The following is a 20,297-nucleotide window of genomic DNA, read 5'->3' on the forward strand; positions in this document are numbered from 1 at the left end:
GCTAAAGCACTTCAAAGCATGAAGAATTTGAAGAAGAACTGCAAAAAAGTGACCAAACCCTCATCAGTTAACTTTAAGGACATTTTATCTTATCTCCTCAAGCAGGCTAGAAAAGTTCAACAAGCATTTTTCATACTGGGTTTCTCTGACACGGTGAGCTAATCTGTGAGATTTCTGTTTAATAAAAAGTCAAGAGATAAGTGGGCACATCCCGAGGCTCCCCCTCGTACAGCCTGAGTGCGCCCTCCAGTGGACACATCCTACACTCATCGTCTTCACTCCTGTTGGATGCTCCGAAGTTCTCTCGGTCTTCGATTAAATCAGGATGGATTTCAACGTGTTTTTGCCTCCTTTTATGGATTTACCTTCTCAGGATGTTTGCTCGGATTAACTTTTCCTTGAGGAGATACCGCTGAAGTCGTCCATGTGCTGTTTCCTCTCCTGTCTGTGCTCACAGCGAGGCAGTGCGCTCTGCTGAGCGGCGCTGAAAGACGCAAAGCGTGGAGGCGAGTTTAAAAAAAAAAACTCGGGACAAAAGGGTCTGGAGTTGATTTCCCCCAATTTAAGGGTCTGTATCCACGTTTTAATGCTTTCAATGATTGTTGTGAGGGTTTTATTGTTTTGGGTTGGGAGCTAAGGTGCGTTTCTAGCCATGCTTCAAACTTTGATGCACGCTTTATTTGAGCTATTGTGCAAATGTTTGGATCGCGCGCTAAAGTCTGTACCGTTACAGTAAAACGAAGACAGGTTTATGTGAAACTGGGCGCACACAGCTGAGCTTGTACCGTCGTGTTTTTGGATGAAGGAGACCTGACACGACATCGGTTTTGTTTGTCACATGTGGTCACTCTGTTTTATGTTCATTCGCGGTAGATTTCCTTCTTTAAATAAAGCTAACTGTAAAAACACTTTGATCCACTCTGAAGATCCAAAAAGGCGATACAAGCTTCCTGTAGCCGCCCTCAGTCTGACACCAACTTTGAAGAGAACCAGGTTTCTCTCCAGTGCGATAGTCACTGAAACATTTCTCAGCTGGCTAACAGTGCACAAGTGCATGACTTCATCATTTTATTCGGGTGTGTGTGATGTTGTGTGGGTGTGTTTGTGTGTGTGTGTGTAGGTCACCTTCACAGTGCCACTTTGGTCTGAGCTGAGTGAAAGAGCAACAAGCACCTGCAGGGCCCCATCAGTGGCCCAAACCCCATTACTGCAGTATGGGCAACTTTTCCAGCAAGGACGGCCACGGACCCACAGGTAGGTCAACACACACACTCATCAACACACACATTTATACACTCATGAAACAGCAGTTTCTTTTATGAACCAGCGCTTGATTGTCAGATCTCTTTGCTCGGGTCCTCTTTTGTCTTCATTTGCTTCCTATAATGAGTTTTACAGTATTTGGTAGAACATGTCAAAACCTAACTCTCTGTGTGTGTAAGCATGTGTGTGTTTTGGCTTCATGATATCAGTTTGTTTTTAATTAAAGCATCCTAAGGCTTTAAAAGATGAACTGCTAGATCTAGAGTAAGGGTGCTCCAAAGTCTGTGGGGTAGGGGTCGCCAGGAAATTGAAGTCAACGAGAGGAGAAGCATGCAGAAAGTTTATGCATGTGTTTCTATGTGTGTGTGTGCGTCCCTGTAATGTGCGGCTGCAGGAATCTTGGCAGCCCTCCTGCGGGTTGCTCAGTGAGTGGTCATTCTCCTCGCGTCCCCCTGTGATTCGCTCTGGCCTCGCCAGGGCAGCTGTGATGAATCGGCAGAATTCCCCGGCTCAGCACAAGGGCAGCGGATTAATCATAGAGGGCCTAATGCTATCTGACACACACAGTTACCTCAGTGAACACACACACACACACACTCTCATTCGGTCAGTCTGCCAGTCGTACACACGGTTGGACGAGCACATTAAGGTCTGGAATGAAGAAATAAAAAGCAGGGCTGGCATGAGAAAGTTATAAGACAATCCTGTCATTCTTTCTCAATGATTCTGCCCCACAGCAGGTGGTGTGTAACTTTGGGAATGTTCAATTCCTGCTCTTACATCATTAAAAAAAGAACAAAAAAATGACCAGCAGGTCTTTTGTCCAAAGAAGGAAAGTAGGGATGAAAAGGAGACATGGTGCTCACACTGGCAAAGAAAGCTGAGCCGAGAAGTAAAAATAGTTTATTATCATAACTTTTTTTGTTTGTCTGTGTGTGTCAAGTTTGGGCTTCTATTTACAGCCCACTGCTAAAGTTTCATCCATGTATGGGAGACATTTTTCCTCTGTATATGTCTGTGTTCCTGAATTTAGAGATTGTTTCATCAGCATTGTGAGAAGTCCAGGAGGAATGTCTCTATTAGAGAATTAATCTTGAGCTGCCAGGCCTGGATGTTTCCGGACTAATGAGGGCCGTGCTGCTCCGGTCACCTCACTGAATGGTGCTTTCAATGTCAGCATGCCAAACCAGTGACCACTGACATGTTTTCTTACCAAGCCCTGTCCTCTGTTCAGCCGCTCATGCGTTTCTTTTTCTCTGTTTTGCCGTACCTCCCACGCTCAATCACAACTTTGACATAACTAAGCTCCTTCACTCAAACTACATTTTTATTGTTGATTTGTTTAGTTTGACCTGAACTGCCCAGCATGATGTCTGGCTTCACATTCATCAAAAAGTGAGGTTTCTCTGCGCTTACTCAAGAGCCTACTTAGGCCCAGTCCCAGTCTCCACCCTGAAGCAGTGACAGTTCACGAATTCATGAAGACTCAAAATGGCATAAAAAGAACGGGGATGCAGACCCAAACCATGAAAACCTGAAGATCATTAACTTTGAGCCTCTAATCCTGGTAATGAGCCCTGTGGTTTCTGGTGCATGACTTTGTATCATGAGTCAAATCATGCCCCAAAATAAAATAAGTGATGCAAAACTACACTGGCAGAAGGTTGAATAATCAGCAAAGATGTAGGACAAGAAGATTTTAAATGGTATAAAGGACCAGGATTATTACCTCTGCCAAGGAGGTTGTTTTTGGGAGAGTTCGGCTGTTTGTCTGTGAACAACATAACTCAAAAAGTAACAAATGGATCTTCATAAAATTTTCAGGAAATGTTTAAAATGGGATAAGGCAGAAGTGATTAAATTTTGGAGGTGATTTTTTTAAAGGATTCTTTCTTATTGTGAGATCAGGCTGTTTTCACCATATGTGTACATAACTCCACCATAAATGGTTGGATTGCTTTGCAAAACAATACAAGACAAAGTCACCATAATTTCTGACAGATGTAAAAGTACGATCCAGATCCTGGGAATATTCTGGATACTAAGATCCAGAATATGAAATATGTACTGGGTCATCATAATTTTCAACACTGTCAGGAAACAAATTATTGTACAAACCTGCAACTAACACCAAATTGTAGCAGGCAGTCTGCTGAAAGGGAGTATAACATTAAAGTAGGACTAAGTAGTGTGTGTATGCTCAGAGGAGGTCTGCGCTCTCTGAGTGCTTTTCTAGTTTACATTAAACTGTCAAGGAACCTAAATCCAGTCAATGATGCAGTCGACACAAGTGTGAGTGGAGGGTATGTGGGTTTTTTTAAGGCTTTTTACCATCCCTGTGGTAGCCCAGTCATCGTTTTGCACGATTTAAAGCTAAAATCCCTCCTTTTATCACACTATTCCGAAACACTTTGTTTTAGCTGCTAACTCTTTCAGGGCCCTTGCTCCACAAAACCCATTCACACTGATTGTCCAGCTCTCTGGAAGCCTGTCAGAGGCCAAGGTATGGACAGACCTTGGAGTTAGGGGCCCCACCCCTCCAACATGTCAAGAACAGTTAGGAAATCCTTATGTGATGACCTCATCATTTTTGAAAGTCTCGCAAAGATCTCGTGAAGATCTCATGCTGTTTTTTTAGAATGAACAATTTTTAACAGTTTACGCACAGACTCTGAGTTTTCCACAACATATGAATATGTAACAATTAAAAAAATGCACACTATTAGTATGAACATCCAGCATTGTTACTTTAAATCCATGTTTATGTATGGGACAATACAAGACCCTCTCTTTAAAAGTATATAAGTGAAGTGAGCAATTTGTCTGTGGCAGGCATACTTTCATATGCTGACATATTGGAAAATGTAAGCGTAACAGATTTAAATGGGATGTTCTATGAATATGACATACATCACTTTTATATGAGACTTGTTGATATCTTGTTGATAGTACCTTTAGATTGGTCTTGTGAATTTTTAACAAAAGTTGTTTCTCTTTATTCTTATTTTCCTTAGGGGCTCATGGGGAAAGTTTCCACACCCCTCCTGCTTCCCCACAGAGTGATGAGCCTGTCTCCATACCTGGTGTACCCCCTCTTTTTCACCCCACTCCACCTACGGGTGCCCCAGCAGCCCCATCCACATCACCACCTCCAGTCCCAGGCCTCACACCCAGCGCCAGGAAAACACAGTCCAGCAACAACCCCACAACTACCTGTCCTCGTCCTGAGTGGAAACCTCATCCACCACTCAGCTCACATAGCACCACCATCAGCAGCTCTGGAGTTAACCCACAGCACAACAATCCAGGAAGTACCGCTTTTAAAAGAGAAGCATCTTTTGGCAAGAATGGTGGTCCTCCTACCTCCACTCCTCGGACTCCCATCTCCCAGGGGAAGACTATGACTGTCAGCCCCACAAGGACCCCTTCTTCTCTGTCTAGTGCCTCACCTGTTGTGGGTAGCGTTTCAGGGAGAAGCTGGAGAGAAAGGGACAGTGGTCTTAGTCAGTCTTTACTGCCTGCTCATGAATCTGCCGACAGCCAGGGGGAGGAACTGGAGAGGCTTCTGGAGGAGTGTAGGAAAGCTCTCGGTGTGACTGCAAGTAAAGATGGAGCCACGAATACAACAGGTAAGCTCACTGTGATGAAGTTTGAATCCTTTTTCAAATAAAGTTTTTATACTAATAGGTCATAATATTTGCATCTGTTACGTTCAAGATTTTTATTAAAAACTCAACTTTTCTTTTCAAGTCTTACATTTTCTTGTGTTGATGGGTCAAAACCTTCTTTGACATGTTTTACAAATTTGATGTGCTTGTGTCGTCTTTGACATTTCTGTATTGTTGTCATAGGGATACTGAAACATCTACTGACAGAAGTGAAGAATCTGAAGAGTACATTACAGGTAAGAGTATACTGGGGTTCAAATGCACTATTATCAGACAAAATCTTTGCTCATTATTAAACATCTTCTGCCACGAGAAAGGTTAAGAATCAGTGCAACAAATTTAGAGAATTAGCTATTAATTTCTTTTGCCTCTGGACCAGCTCTGGCAAATTTTCATAATTTTTCAATCGTTTCTTGGCATAATAGCACCCCGTCTATTTCTTGGTGCTAAGGGTAGAAGCTGTAGCTACTGCTTCTCAGTATCCCTAAACATGCACATCATGGCAATTGGTAAGTTTTCAGGTGACATAACATTTTTTTTTTGCATTTGTTGCTTTTTGCAACTGATTTATCTGAAGAAACTGAAATCCTATAAAGATGTAGACTTATCTGGAGCTCTTCTGCAGGACTAGATTTCTTTGTCAGTCAAATCTGCAGTAAGGTTTTGTAAATTTCAAACTAAAATACGCTCAAAACACACATGATTTGGCTTAGGAACAGTTTACAGTAAAGGTGAAAATATTATAATAAAAGGGAATGTCTGGGGTTTTGAACCTCTGTACTGTTTCAGTGCATTTTTTGGTCTTGTACATGACTAAAATAGCTAAAATACAATGCCTCTACCTGCAATCATAAGAAAAGCTAAAATGTTAGCATCCCAATGGCCAATCAAAGTACAGAGTTTTTGTTTGGCACTGATGAGCTAAAGTTGATATATTTTAGTATTATGAGCCTGAATAAAACGCTCAACAAGAAATTTAAAACCAAAAAAAGCAATAATACATAACTTAGATCCAACGTTTTACACGGTCACACTTTAACATCTAGATAGTCACCTTAAGGAAAGCAATACAGTTCTGCACACAAGTCAGTGCATTTTTATCTGTTAGCCTTAGCAGGTTTGACTAATTAGACTAAATAACTGGGCATGACAAAGCCAGAGAGCAAACAAAGTATAAAACTGTTTGTCTACAGATCTCCTACCTCTTTGATTAACAAAATAAACCCTACTGATTGAAATTTAAAGTCTGCTGTTTCCCCCTTTTGTAATCATGGATGAAACTGCAGGAAGGTTATCAGAAGGATGGCATATTCTGCTGAAGTATTGTTCAAACAGAGAAACTTTACAGCCTGGGATTTACAAGGTAAAAGAGCAGATTGGCTTTGAACAGGATTTAATGTTTACACTGCCGTGTGAATGCCTCACTGCATGCTTTGAGTAATTAGATTTACCGTATTCTGACATTAATCGGAACATTGGAGCACACATAACACTGAGGCTGTGATGGGAGAAGCTAAACTGTACTTTCTGTGCTCCTTTTGCAAACTGACTACTGTAATAAATCAGAGCTAATGTAGCTACAAGTCAAAACACTTACTCATCACTCTGTATCTTGCAGAAAGTTGTCTTGAACATCAGTATTTCATTAATTTGCTTCTACTACAAGTGCAAAATTTGGAAAGAGCATATCTTTACGACAGTGGGTGATAAATCTTATGAGAAATACAGTTTTGTTTTTTCAGAAGAGCCGCTAGAAGTCTCCTATAGTGTCTTTTGGAATTTCTCCCTTTAATATTTATTTTTTTCGCCATTTGTGGTCCTGGGTCTGACACAGACTGAAGGGGATAAGAATAGCAATGTAAACAGGAAGTTACACACTTTATTGAGCCAGTTTAGTCCTTGTGACCTTTCAACCAGGAGATAACACCAAAACACACCATGCCTCAGACCCCCGACCCCACCCTGCTCAGGCCTTGGAGAGGGCCCCGTCGGGAGCTGCAGCTTTACTAATTAAGTTCTTCCTGTGCTCTGCTTTTTCTGAGAGGCCTGAAGGAGGAAAACCTCTGAGACCATCTTATGTTAGAGTATCTCATTGTTCATACTTGTAGAGGTGGTTAGCGACGGTTACTCATCCCTGTTTCTTCATACCAAAGGAGAACAGACCTAATCTCATCAGGAAACATCAGCTTTCATTTTTGTAGGGACATGACGTTATTTTCAGGTTTTGTCAGGAAAGGATGCTGGTCTTTTATTCTAGAGTTACAAATTATGTTCCAAACCAATTTTTGTTTTGCATAAACTATACACAGCTTGGAGCTCCTCAAAACCCTCTTCAGACAAAGTGCCTGGGCGTTTCATGCTCTTATGAGGATGGCGATATGCTGCGGTAATTTCCTGTCAGTCGTGCGTTCCAATTCCTGACCCTCCCTTATGAGGGTTGTAACCAGAGGCTCCCAGTTTCCTCTAGATCTGCCACAGATTACAACAGCTGGGACATGACACACAGGGAGCCTTACTCAATATTATTTCACTGTTTTTTTCTTATCATTTTCCCTCTTAGTAGATAAGGATAACTTTACTCTGTCACACGCTAACATTAACGCTAGTAAAATATGAGCATCACCTTCTTCTCTCCTGCACTTTCCCACATCCATATGATAAAATTTGAAATGTAAGCCTCACACAGGCTAGCTTAACCTCTCAGAGACTCCAGTATAGCTTTGTGATGAAGTTGTGTATCAGACTTGTGTATTAGACGTCAGGGCAATCTGGCACTGTGTTTACATGGGCCCTCAGCAGAGCAATTTAAGCCCGCAAAGCTCAACTTTATGAACCTTCTCTGCCTGCTCTGCTGTCCAGGGAGCTTTTTTTTCCTGTGGTGAGCCGGAGCAGGGGAGTACAGAGCAGAGGAGGGGGGTTCACATTCGGCTGTTCAGGAGACAAAACTTGTTTTGTTTGGTGTTGTGTGATGAGGTGGGATGGAGGGATGAGGGGGGCTGCGGCTCCCAGCCACTGGGACTGACCGTGTGTTTTTGTGTGTGTCCTGCACGTGAGACTAAACCCTCACAAACACGTACTTCCACATTGAAAGTCTTGGCCAGTGTGATTTGTAGGGAAGCTGCCTTTCTTTTTCCCCCGTTGTGCCTCTCTGTCTTTTCTCTTTTCCCTCGTTCAGACTGCTCCTCTCTGAGCACAGGAACCCAAAACAATTACCCACTGACTTTCTCTGCAATGCTGCTCACTAGCCTTTTCCTTCACTTACCCCTCCTCCTCATGCTCTGCTCCTTCATCCATCTTTTCATGTGACCCCAACTTGCTTAAGCCCTTTTCTTCAGCTCTGACCTTTTGTTTCTTTGACCTCTTTTTCCATGATGTTTAGGTAGTCATCATTCTTCCAGGCACATTGCTCCTGCTAAGCCTCTCCTCTGCATCACTTCATCCGTCTTCATCCAAATGCTCCCGTGTCTCTGTCTGCTGCGATAATTCCATATTTACAAGTACTGCAGCTAAACTCCATTCTGAAAGATAGACACATGATTACACAATGTGCAGTGAAGTACGAAGAATTACATCCAATGTACCATCTGTCTGTGCTTATGTGCACCACCGGTCCTCAATTGTCTTAACCAACAAATATGAGAACACTCCATTCATGGTGAGGAAGTGGGTGTTTGTGGGGGCTGTGCAGATTTTTGTTCCCTTCTTGAGATTTAGTCAATCTTAAAGAGGCTTTGGAATCAGTTCCAGGTGAGCGCTGCCGGAGATTTCCAGGAATGAAATCCCCGTCAGTCTCCATTTTTCTTCTCTTTGCTTTATGCCAGGACTCAGAAAAGGCCCAGCATTTTAAAGACGGACAGTTGGGATACAGATTTGTTTTGGCTGGTTGTAATTGTGGAGCTCATGGGCATGCTGTGACCAATTTGCAGCACAGAAACAGAATAGCAGTAACTTGGGACTCTTTACTTTGATCTCAAAGAACATCCAGGCATGCAACTTAAAGTGTCAAGTTGTTTTTATGTGCCTGTCGGGAAGCGTGTGGCTATTTTGTTCCTGAATGTGACCACTATAGAGTGAAGGGATGTCTCCTAATAGGTGTAACATCGTATTCACACACTTTTGAATACACACCGCTGGCTGTGGAAAGCTGGAGAGGGGCCATTACGGAGTTGAGATGTTTCCCCAAGTATGTATTAGGAAGACTGGGTGTGGAGTCGAACTAGGGACAGATGGTTGTAACACACACACACACGAACACACAAAGTCTCCTATTGTGCCAGACCATTTCCAGGAGTTTCAGGGACTCGGCTGTGCATCAGTTGTATGGACAAGTGTATTTGTGTGTGTGTGTTTCGGTGAATGCTGGATACCACATCTGGTCATGCAGTGGGCCACTGGGTCAAGTCTTGAGGGGAAATACGTGTGTGTGTTTCAAGACTGACAGCCCACACCCTTATCTCAGCGTGAAAGGAGGAGCTCTCCTTCCTGTTTCCTTAAACAGACATGCTCTAGTTGGAGCGTCCTCATTCAGATAACAAAAGCTTTTTGAAGACAAGATTGTTCACGTCCAACTGTGTGTTCCAGCGTTTCTTAATATAGATATTCTCTGAATAGAGCCTGTTATCCAAAGGTTTATTTGACAAATGTTGCTCCAGCTGAGGCTGAATGTGAAAGAATCCTGAACAATATGGTTTGGTGGTGAAGTAAGGTTATAATGGAAGTGAACGTGTGGGAGAGAAAAGGGGAACATGATATGAGTGTGTGTGTGTGTGTGTGTGTGTGTGTGTATTGACTGTAATCGGGTCCAGCTGTGGTCTTGAGTCACTGGTCAGATGAGAAAACAACTTGGCTCAGACGCGGCCTCCTCCTCCACATCTCCATCATTCTTCATCTTATTACCCACTCCCCTACCCCGCTGCTTCTCCTCACATCTCTCTGGTTTACATTGTTCAACAGTGAAGAACAAACCTCAACATGTTTAGCCACTTTTATTGTTCAGTTTTTCTTCTTTCCCATGCCCTCTTCCCTCTCAAGTGACTTGTTTCTTAACATTTTTTATGAGTTGGTATCATTACTGTCTGGCTTTCTTTGTTTCCTGAGTGCATTTTTTGATGTCTGGAGCAGTGTTTGTGTTAATGCTCCTAAAACTTTTTCAGCATCACTCATTCTCAGAGATATTCTTGTCAGAGTAAGATTTCTCTCAGACCACCCGGCTAGTTTTGTAGGTGACTGATTAAAAAAGGCTTTTGAGTCATTGGAGACAGTTTCACAATGCAGTCTTTGGCCCTTTTCCAGAATTATTGCTTAAGTTATTTTTCCTGCCTGTTCCAAACTTATGAGGCATACTTTTTCTTAAGAAAAGCACACACGGTCCCATTTTTTTGATATTCAGTGACTTGCAGAGAACCTTCCAACCTTTTCACATTTCAGCGATGCCTCATTAGAGTTACTTGTCAGCCCGTCTCCTTTGTGCTTGCTGAGGCTTGCTGTTTGGTTTGACTTGTATTCTCCTAATGAGGGCCAAATGGATATGAGATTGTTTATTTGTAAATAGTTAGAGGCTGCTGAGTGTTCAGCTGTGTTTCTTTTGGCGTTCATGTCCAGTTTGGGCTTTAAGATGACAAATTTCACCCTTGGTGTGCTTCACAGGAGAAACCAGTGAAACGCATGAGTCTTTGTTAGCCACAATAGCAGCTCAGGAGGATTCAGATATTTAGAGATCCTTTGACTGCATCATGGGGCACCACACCCTGAGTATATTATCAGCATTGTAGCCACAGTTTCTTGGTTTTCCTGCAGCTCTAATCCCCCGACCCCTGCAACCTCAGCCTCACCCAACCCTCATTTCTAATCACCAAGACATTTACAGATAAATATGCAGAAACTCCTTTCATTGTTCAGTTTATTCTAGGAGACTGCCTTTTTAGGAGTATTGATGTGGATCCTTTTGAGCTAATCCTGATAACCAACAGTAACCTGCTCCTGATGACAGAAGAAGATAAGATCAGCAATTATAACTTTGTCTTTGTGATTTACATAGCACTAACTAAAGGTTACATTTTGTGAGCACATATAATGTTCAATATTTGCTATTTCTGACTGAGGCAGCTCTTACTTATTAGTGACTTATTAGCACTTCTATGCAGGCAGTGTTACCTGATGTCATGTCTACATATTCTTTCTCACAATTCAGCTGTCAAACTGAGTATACTCAGATTTACATCAGAAATCCTTATGTTCATGATGAACTTGTATCACCGACATCAGTCAGACTGAATGACAAGGATCATACAGGGCAGTAAAAGACACTTCATAACAGTGAAACTCATCAGTACTGAGTACCTGCACTTCTTTTTAAGTTGTTTTTCAGCCCTTTATGCCTTTAATTGGATAGGAGAGGACAGTAAATAGAGCAGGGAACAGGGCGGGAGTGACAAGCAGGAAAGAGGCCACAGGCTGGATTTGAACCCAGGCCACCCACACAAGGGCCAGCCTCATGGAGCGCGACCAGCAGGTCATCTGCACTCCAAGTACCTGCACTTCTGACTCTTGCTCTTCAAAGTTCCCTTACTTCCTATTGCATACCGCCACCTCCTGGTGACTCACTGGTACTCACTGTGTTCTATCTTCTCTTTAATATCAGTCTGAAAACAAGACAGGATTATATCAATGTTAGTGGATGATGAGCTGAATTTAACCAATCAGAGAAAGGGAGGGGGCAGGTACATAGTGTATGTACTTATCACAACTCACCTCTGGGGCCGTTAACATGACAACGGTTTTAGGGTGAAACGCAAAAGTTTTGTTCCATTTCAGCCTCGCGTTTACACGGAAACGCCATTTCAGCCGACCTAAAACGCAAACTTTTGAAAACGGCCTCCAGAGTGGGATTTTTCTGAAATGCTGCCGATACTGTTGCCGTGTAAACAGTAAGCCAGCGTTTTCAGTGGAAACGCTGACGTCACACTCCGATCCGCGCGAGCCCATACAACTGGACAAGAGTACAGTTGTTATGATCGTCACGGACTACCATGATGTGCTTGTGCTGCTCAATCTGCTGACTGTGTTTCAACAAAATGTGCATCTGTTGCTCCACTTCTGCACTTAGCATTTAACAAAACACCAGATGATCGGTTCAACTCTACTTCGGTGGAGATCTACCAAAAGCTGCTTCTGGACAAGACAGTTATAGCGCCAACTACAGGCCTGGCATGCTTACTACAGCATTTTCAGTCCCTCTGCGTTTCCGTGTGAATAGATTTTTTTCACTATTTCCACTGCGTTTTAGGGTTTTCGGATGAAACATTGTCATGCTAACAGGGCCTCTGTCTCTGAGCCTAGCTAGCTGCTGGCATCCCTGCGAAGTAAATAAGGATGTAGCAACGGCACTGGGAATTTTAGGGAGAGCATAGCTTTGCTCCATGGGCTTAATGCACCTGACTGCTGGTTAGGATATATCAGCAACATGGCAGCTGTGTTGGTTCACCACCTTGTTTAAGGCTGAGTAATGCAACTCCACTACAGACATGTCCTCAAGAGCAAATTGGGTCTTAGCCCCAAAATCTTGTTTAATCACAATTTGTATCTATTTTAACATTGTTTATGTTCGATTTGTATTGACTTTGCTGTCATGTGTTTGTCATACAGCAAAGAGAATTTTTAAACTCAATCACCCACACATATTTTTGTATTACAGTCTCATGATCGAGCTTTTAAGGCTTTCAATAGCAAACTTCATTAGAAGATTTTGTCTGTTGCTGTTTTTCTTTGTAAAATACTATTTAATGGTCACTGGCATCAATTTGACAATTGGTAAACAACCAAGCAGTGGTGAAAACAATGAAAACTTGATCATTTTTGCACAACGCTTCAGTATTTTATAAAATAATGTTAAAATAAAATTATTATTTAATAATAATAATGTTAGAAAAACTTCAACAAGCCAGTTGTGTTAATTGTCCTCTCATAAACATGTTTGGTTGTTTCAGATGGAACGTGGGGAATGGCTGCAGTTTCAGTCCGACCTACAGGTGGCAGTGTCAGTGGCAGATCGTCTCCGAGCGGAGGCAGAAGAGGAGCTGACAGCCCTTCGAACAGTGCATAAAGATGTGGAGCGAGAGCTTGCAGCTGCCCAGCAGAGACTGAAGGAGGCTGATATCCAACTCGTCACCCTGAGAGGGGAGTTAAAGGAGAGCAGGCAGAGACTGACTAATCTCTCACAGAGTCCAGGTCAGGAACCAGAGAGGCCAAATAGACCAACCAATGAACCTGCAAACAGCTCTGAAAACAAAGAGGGGACTCAGAGGGGCAGGGAGAGAGGAGTCTACAAGCTAGGGCAAGAAGAGATGGAGAGCAGGGGTCTGAACGAGCTGACCAAGAATGTCAGCAAGGAGGTCAGAAAAGACTGCATTAATGTGACCAAGCGCTACCTGAAGAATGTGAGCAATGAGGATCGGACTGGAGAGGAAGTTCGAACCAGTGAGACAAAGCGGGTGGTAACCACAGAGAGGTCAAAGTGAGTGTCTGTCTGTATTTTTTCCTGTGATAAGAACATTTATAATGGTTTCACTCAACCCACAGGCCTTCACAGGGCCACTTGAGGACAGTCTGCAAAGCTTCATTTACTGCTGGAGTGAACAGCTGTTACAGAAAACGCTATCAGAACCAGATGGCGTAGCTTTTTTATTGGTCTGTTCTTCTTACAATGTGTTGTAATGTTACAGAAGTCTCTCCAGATTACCTGCATCCTCAGACTCCCCCGCCGTGCAGAATGGAACCTCCCAAACCAATACTGTCTCAACATTTGCTACTACAAACAAGGTGAGACTCCTCATCTCTCATTGGAATTCAGATAGTAGTCAGGAAATCAATGCTTTGCTCTTAATGTTTTGATTCCACAATGAAGCATATTTGTTTTATAGAACGCCGGACCACTAAGAGGCCGGAGAAGTCTTGATTGGCAGGACAGCAGGGCAAGCACTGACACAGGTGTGTATTAGGGCTGGTCGGTTATGGAAAATATCTAAATCACGATGAATTAAACCATGTACCTTGATTTTGGTTGATGCACGATACTCCCATTATCAACTCAGTTTATTCTATGAATATTTTTTTAATTTAGGAACAAGTAACTGAAATGAACATGCACTGATGCTAACTTTCATGAATCTCAAGTTGACTTGGTATCCCCCAGGAGTTTCGGACAGCAATAAAAGTGAACTAAAGTTTCTACAAAGCAGGATTTAAGATATCAGAGAAAAGAAAATTAGCTGTTAAAATCTACTATGAGTATGAAAAAGTATCCATGTTGGCTAGACCTCAAAAATGAAAAAATATTTTTGTTTACTTGTTTTGGTTTTTGAGAAAATTTCACTATTTGTCATTTAGGAAACTAGTTTTTTTCCAGCTCAACTGGACACAAAGCATATTTTAGATCAGTGTTTCTCAAATTGTTTTGGACCTGGCACCACTTCTCCCTTAAAAGAAAATTTAAAACTCTCACAGTGAAAGTTGACTTTCCATGTCCAGGTTGAGTTTCACATATTGGTTGAGGGTTGTTGCTTGAAAAAGGCAAAGTAGTATTGGTGCTAATGCTAGCTTTCACAGAGTCCATTATGCTCACTGCAGCTGAATCATCTTGCCACTGCACTTTCTTCTGGGCAGTGTTCCTTAAAAAAAAAAAAAAAAAAAAATCCTCAGTCATGGCTGACCACTAGGGGGTGCTGGTGGATCACTAGGGGTTCATGTACCACAATTTGAGAGACGTTTTTAGATGACTGTTTTGGTGATTTTAACTAGCTGTTTGTTTGCGCTTGCTGATCTTAAAAGAATATTTTTACACTTTGTTTTAACATGAAAGCTCAGAGAAACCAACTATTCAGGATGTGCGTAAATCAAAAAAGCTGATTAGCTCGCACTGTGTGAACATAATAATGAATTTAGCTGCTGAAGATTAAAAAGTTACTCATTTTAAGGAGATTGGGACCAAAACAAAACACAGGGAAAAAATTGTATGAAGAGATAAAATGCTAATGTCTACTGGATGCGTGAAATCGCTAACTATTACTATGTTTATGTAATATTAAAAAAAAACTAATAATCTCAAAAGACCTGAAATCTATTGCTTCTGCAGATATGTGTAAATGTTTGTAATATTTATGTGCTTGTGTAATGGTTACTTCTAACAACAGATGACTGCAATGTTGCTTCACTTTACAGGGAAGCGAGAGGAATCCCTAAACAAGTACAACTCAAGCCTCACAGAGCTGCCTCCCACCAAGTGAGACCGCACACACACACACACACACACACACACACACACACACACACACACACACACACACACACACACACACACACAGAGTATTTCCCACACATGGAGAAAACCTGGGAAAGCAGCCCAAGTATATTTTCTTCCTTCATTTTATATTTGTGGACTATTTTAGTACCTCTCCTAACCCCTGTTTTCTCTCTGTATAAGATCACCATCCTCAGTCAACTAGCTAGGTTAACCTTTCTGTCTTTAAGGAAGGGAAAACGAAAATAAAGTGAAAGAGAAAGGGCGAAGAAAGGCAAGGAAAAAAGAAAAGGGAGGGAAGGGAAGTTAAAACAGATTGGGAGAAAGAGTGTGAACCTGTACACACCTGGTTGTTTGTAAAAAAAAAACCCAGAAAGCTGCAGGTGTGGTTTGAGAGTTTAATGGTTGAGTAACAGAACTGTGAGAAAAGAGATTGGAAGAAGTAAAGTTGGTTTTGAACACACCCCAATAAGCTGGAGGGGAACTACAATTTTTAGTACTGACATAATTTAAGAAGTGGCAGATGTTTGTACTCCGCCTCCACCCTATTCCTCCAGCACAGGTGTAGTGTCATCCTGTCAGTGGAAAACACTCAGACATAGACAGACTCACACTGACACCACTGAGTCCAAGAGGCCACAATTGTTTCATCCTGTAATCTGATTACCTCCTTTGACCCCGGTGCATTTGTCCAGTAAACTCACGGGGGACTTTACATCTCGTGCTTGAACCTGCGGGATAATTGGGTTTTCCTTTCAACAGCTGAGTCAGCTATGTGACAAGATTTTCCACAAAAGCACAACTTATTACTCCTGCACTGTTAAAAGGGAAAAGTGTGAAGCCCTCAGCAGTTTCTATCTTGTTGTTGTCAGGTCCCAGGATGGCTTTAACATGCTGCTGCGTCGTCATGGAGGCTCTAAGAGGAACTCGCTGCTCCGCTGGTGTCAGAGCCAAACACAAGGCTACAAGGTGATCCTGGATCTTATGTAGTTCACATGTCCCCTTTAGAAACATAGCGGGTGACGTTTGTGTTCTTACATCAAAATAAGAGAACTGGTGATCAGATTGTACTGCTTCCAAAGCTGATGCTTTTTTGATATTAAGTCAGTGATGGTTGGGATAAGGGCTAAAGAGAGAAATTTTGTCAAAACAGAAAACACAACACATCTGTCCTCCTCTTTGTTGTCTTTTAGTAGAAGAAAAATAAACCGGAGAGTGATACAGCCTGAGCTAAAGGCTAACACAGGGGCTAAACTGTTTGTGATAATGTCCATTCCAACCCACAGTCAGCAGTTATTCTACAGTGGTCTGTTCAAACTTGAGTCTGTCAGTTAAATGAAGAGCCAGGTTAAGTTAGCGCTACTTGGAAGATGAGCGTTGGCAGGACATGATCAGGATTTGCTAACGTTACACATTAATGACTGCACTAGACTATCAGTAGCGCCACAAATAGACAGCTGCTAAACAACTGTTGTCGTGTTAGTCTATGGCTACACTGTAGCACCAGGCTGCTAGTAGTGCTACATATAGCCAGCTTCTGACGTACAGTACAAACTTAAGTTTGCTTGTTGTCACGTTTTAGACAACAGTGTTACGTTACCATGCTGATTAATACCTCACCTTTGTTGTGTCGTATCCTGTAAAAAAATTGTCTTCAACAAAGAAAATTTATTCCAAAACAAAAACACTTTTTGTTAAAGCCATGTCTTTTGTGTGCATTAGACTCCAGGCCAGAAGGTGGCGATACAGTCTAATTCAAACAGATCCTCCTCATAGCATCTTAAAATTCTCAGAACTTGTCAGTTTACTACAAGTTAATGGGCTCATTGTGTGAAGGAAAAAAAAAGACAAATGGAGTTATTAAATACTGAAATATATTTGTTCTGTGTCCTTGTGAGGAAAGACTTTTGGAGATATGTGAGGAGTTCCTTGTTAGAGGTAGCCTATGTGATCTGTTATGTGAGTGTTTGTGAAAAAGTGAAAACTTAGGCCGAGATTGAGATTAATAGATGCAGGGATAAAGTTTCCCAAAGAAACACAATTGGCTCATAAGGGCTAGGGGAAATTTGGTTGGTTTACATGAATTAGGGCACTTGGCATATTTAAAAAAATAATATATTTGCCTTTTAAGACAAATGTGTTTCATATTACTAGATATTAGAGGACACAAATAAAATAAAAAGCATGTTTATTTTCTTGTATTAAGACAATACTCCTCTTCATAAGGAATTTGTACATTATTTCTGTCTTTTAATATCTGAAAGTAAGTCCTTTTTTTTGACATGTCAGGTGAATTTGGCTGATATAAATCTTATAAGACATTTATTTTAGCTAGAATTAGACAACACTCGCTTAAATTTCAGTTTTGACAGCATAAAAAATAAATCAAGAGGTTAGAATAGTGATTCACAGAGATCTTTATTCCTGCTCCTACTGTATGTAATTTTTTTGCAAAAGAAGAAGAGTAGCAAGCCATGACATTGTGACAGTGAACTAGGCTAAAGTTGTAGTCCAAGCATCATTAGTTTTCTTATTTGCTCCTAATTTTTTTGCTACTCAGATGTCAAACTGTATCTACGAGAAAAAACATCTATTTTCAGTATCAAATGAACTTTCTTTTTCTAGTTTTAGCTTGAAAGTTTTAGCTTTATTCTGGTTGCTGATTGCTAGCATAATCCCTCTGTTTTATTCGAAGCAGAATATCGACATCACCAACTTCAGCAGCAGCTGGGCAGATGGTCTGGCTTTCTGTGCCGTGTACCACACCTACCTCCCTTCACACATACCGTACAACACGCTGACCCCAGAGAACAAGGTAAGGATTGTACCTGGAACCCTCTCCATATGTAGGACGGAGCGCTCTTTTCAACTCTTCTCTCTTTTTCTTTTCTTTGTAGAGGGAGAATCTCAGTCTGGCATTCAAGACAGGAGAGAGTGTTGGAATCACGCAGACTCTAGTAAGCCCTGTTGTTTTATCCCAATAATAAATACAGTGAATAAAACAGCTGTATGTGATGTTTCTGTGACACTTGGGGGTTAATCCTGAGTTTTTTCTTGTGTGCAGACAGTAGAGGAGATGCTGCGTACAGGCGGTCCTGACTGGCAAAGGGTGCTGGGTTATGTGGAGAGCATATACCGTCACTTCGAGATGTGAATGCTGGAGGTACGGACTGACAGTTCATCATGCAGTGGTACCTTATCGACACCTTATGGAGACACAAATGATTTCAAAATGCCAGTGAACAAAGTGCCCTTTTCTTTCTTTCTGAATTTTATCTTAAGAAATGTTCACCCACAAAAAAAAACAGTTGAAGTTGTTAGCGGTTTGCCACAAACAGCTGAGTATGAAAATGCAACAGATCTTTATCGTACACACTCCACTGCCAGGCAGATGTGTGCACAACGCAAGATGCAAATCTGCTCTTCAGGTTTTTTCTTAAAGACATATTTTATTACTTAACTTTCAAACAATTAGGACATTGATGCCCAAAACACAAAAACTTCAAACCATACTTAAATTAAGTTAGATTTTATGCTGTTGATTGATTTATCTTCTGCTTAATTCTCTGTCAAACGACAAATTTAAAAGTGACCTTCAAAGCTTGAAGGATTTAGATAGATTGTTACAACCAGCTCCACAGATATTAATTCTTTTTTTGTCATATATGTTTTTATTTCCATCAGTGAAATGGTTCCAGGTAAAAGTGAAAAAGTTAAAACCAGAACAACTGAGAGGAAGAGAATTAGTCAACTTGTAAACCCTTTTATTTCTGGCATTTTGACTGTATCTGATACTACAGCTCAAGGGGGATGTGGCCAGGGGTTAAACCAGTAACTGGTGCTTGGTGGTCCACATCTAGCCTAAACTGCTAGACCAACCTGCACCTGATCATTTTTTATACAAGAGGTAAGTTAAAAAAAAAAAGTTCATCTGTAACCTTATAAATAAAGACAGTTGTAGAAATTCATAATATCTCGATCTTTTTAAAATCAGTCCTGTTAGGAAAGTTCTTGTAAAGGTAGAGCTCCTGTGAATGTCTCCACACTGGTACGTCACTGACAGAAAGTACTGTAAACCAGCGTGTCCTTAAAAAGTCTGAGTGCACTCACTTTTCACTGCCAGCCTGCCAATATGTTCTGAATCTAACCTCTGCAAAGACTCAACTTTCTACTTTTAGGCTGTAAATATGCACTTATGTCAGCACTTTTTGTAAAATGTGATTCTGTACAGTACAGATGTTGCAGGGGCTTGATGTAGGTGTTTACTGGTAATAGGAAGCCTGCAGACCAAGCAGAAGGAGTAAAGTTCAAATTTCAGACTCTAAACAACAGTGACTGTATAGCAGAGATCAAAACCTCAAGATCAATTTCACAACAAGTGTGCCAGAATGGTTCTGGTGCTTCTCAAATGACTTCGACCTCTGATGCATGAATGAACCTGCATACTGCTACGGTGCTGAGAAACTTAATGAAAAGTGTTGTTTGACAAGTTCAAACCTGAGTTTAACGCCAAAGTCTTATGTGCCAAATATTAAACAATACCTTTATGTGGACACACACCATTGTAAAACATGTTTATATGTAACTAATGTGAAAATGATGCTTGAGAAATAAACTGTTAATATTGTGCAAATAATATTTTGTGGGTATTGTGTAAACCTTTATATGGGGGAAAAATGTCTTATGAGATGACATTAAGCCCTCTGAAAAGAGAGACCTTTGGAGCAGCAGAAGATGAGAAAGAGGCTCCAATTAGAAAAAAGCAAGGTTGGATTCAGAAAATCATTAAAAGAGTTGTTATGGTATCAAATCCATGTCTCAAGTTTGGCCAAGAAAGTATGTATATGAAATTGCATTGCACTTAGGTAATAATTTTTTCTTATGTCTTTGAAATTACCCCTTAAATTTCATGAGAATTTGGTGAAAATTTGCACCTAACTTCTGGCCAGATTGTGTTTTGCAGTGGGCCTGTACTCACAGTGTCTATCACAATCAGGTAAGGCCAATTTACATCCCCACTCTTGGTGAATATCACATCTGAAGCCTTCAGTTGTATCATGTCAAACATTATA

At 41.3% G+C, this 20,297-nt stretch overlaps 1 protein-coding gene across 2 annotated transcripts; it reads left to right on the forward strand.

The window, feature by feature from the left end:
* The first annotated feature begins 237 nt into the window (after positions 1-237).
* On the forward strand, positions 238-19,849 carry LOC141807041 (uncharacterized). Of its 2 annotated transcripts, none has more exons than XM_074692804.1 (12): positions 238-568; positions 1,121-1,254; positions 4,278-4,892; positions 5,115-5,167; positions 12,917-13,443; positions 13,652-13,748; positions 13,850-13,916; positions 15,147-15,207; positions 16,098-16,194; positions 17,924-18,040; positions 18,123-18,182; positions 18,290-19,849. In XM_074692804.1, exons 2-12 carry the CDS (start codon positions 1,215-1,217, stop codon positions 18,377-18,379), a joined length of 1,824 nt encoding a protein of 607 aa, XP_074548905.1. In that variant the 5' UTR covers positions 238-568; positions 1,121-1,214; the 3' UTR covers positions 18,380-19,849. The 2 variants fall into 2 exon arrangements, with proteins under 2 accessions (XP_074548905.1, XP_074548906.1); XM_074692805.1 differs by having other exon boundaries at positions 13,655-13,748.
* Positions 19,850-20,297: the final 448 nt, after the last annotated feature.

Source organism: Halichoeres trimaculatus, unplaced genomic scaffold, assembly GCF_033239565.1.
Source record: "Halichoeres trimaculatus isolate MK-OKI-2021-1 unplaced genomic scaffold, fHalTri1.1 fHalTri1_scaffold_17, whole genome shotgun sequence".
Classification (NCBI taxonomy): Eukaryota; Metazoa; Chordata; class Actinopteri; order Labriformes; family Labridae; genus Halichoeres; species Halichoeres trimaculatus.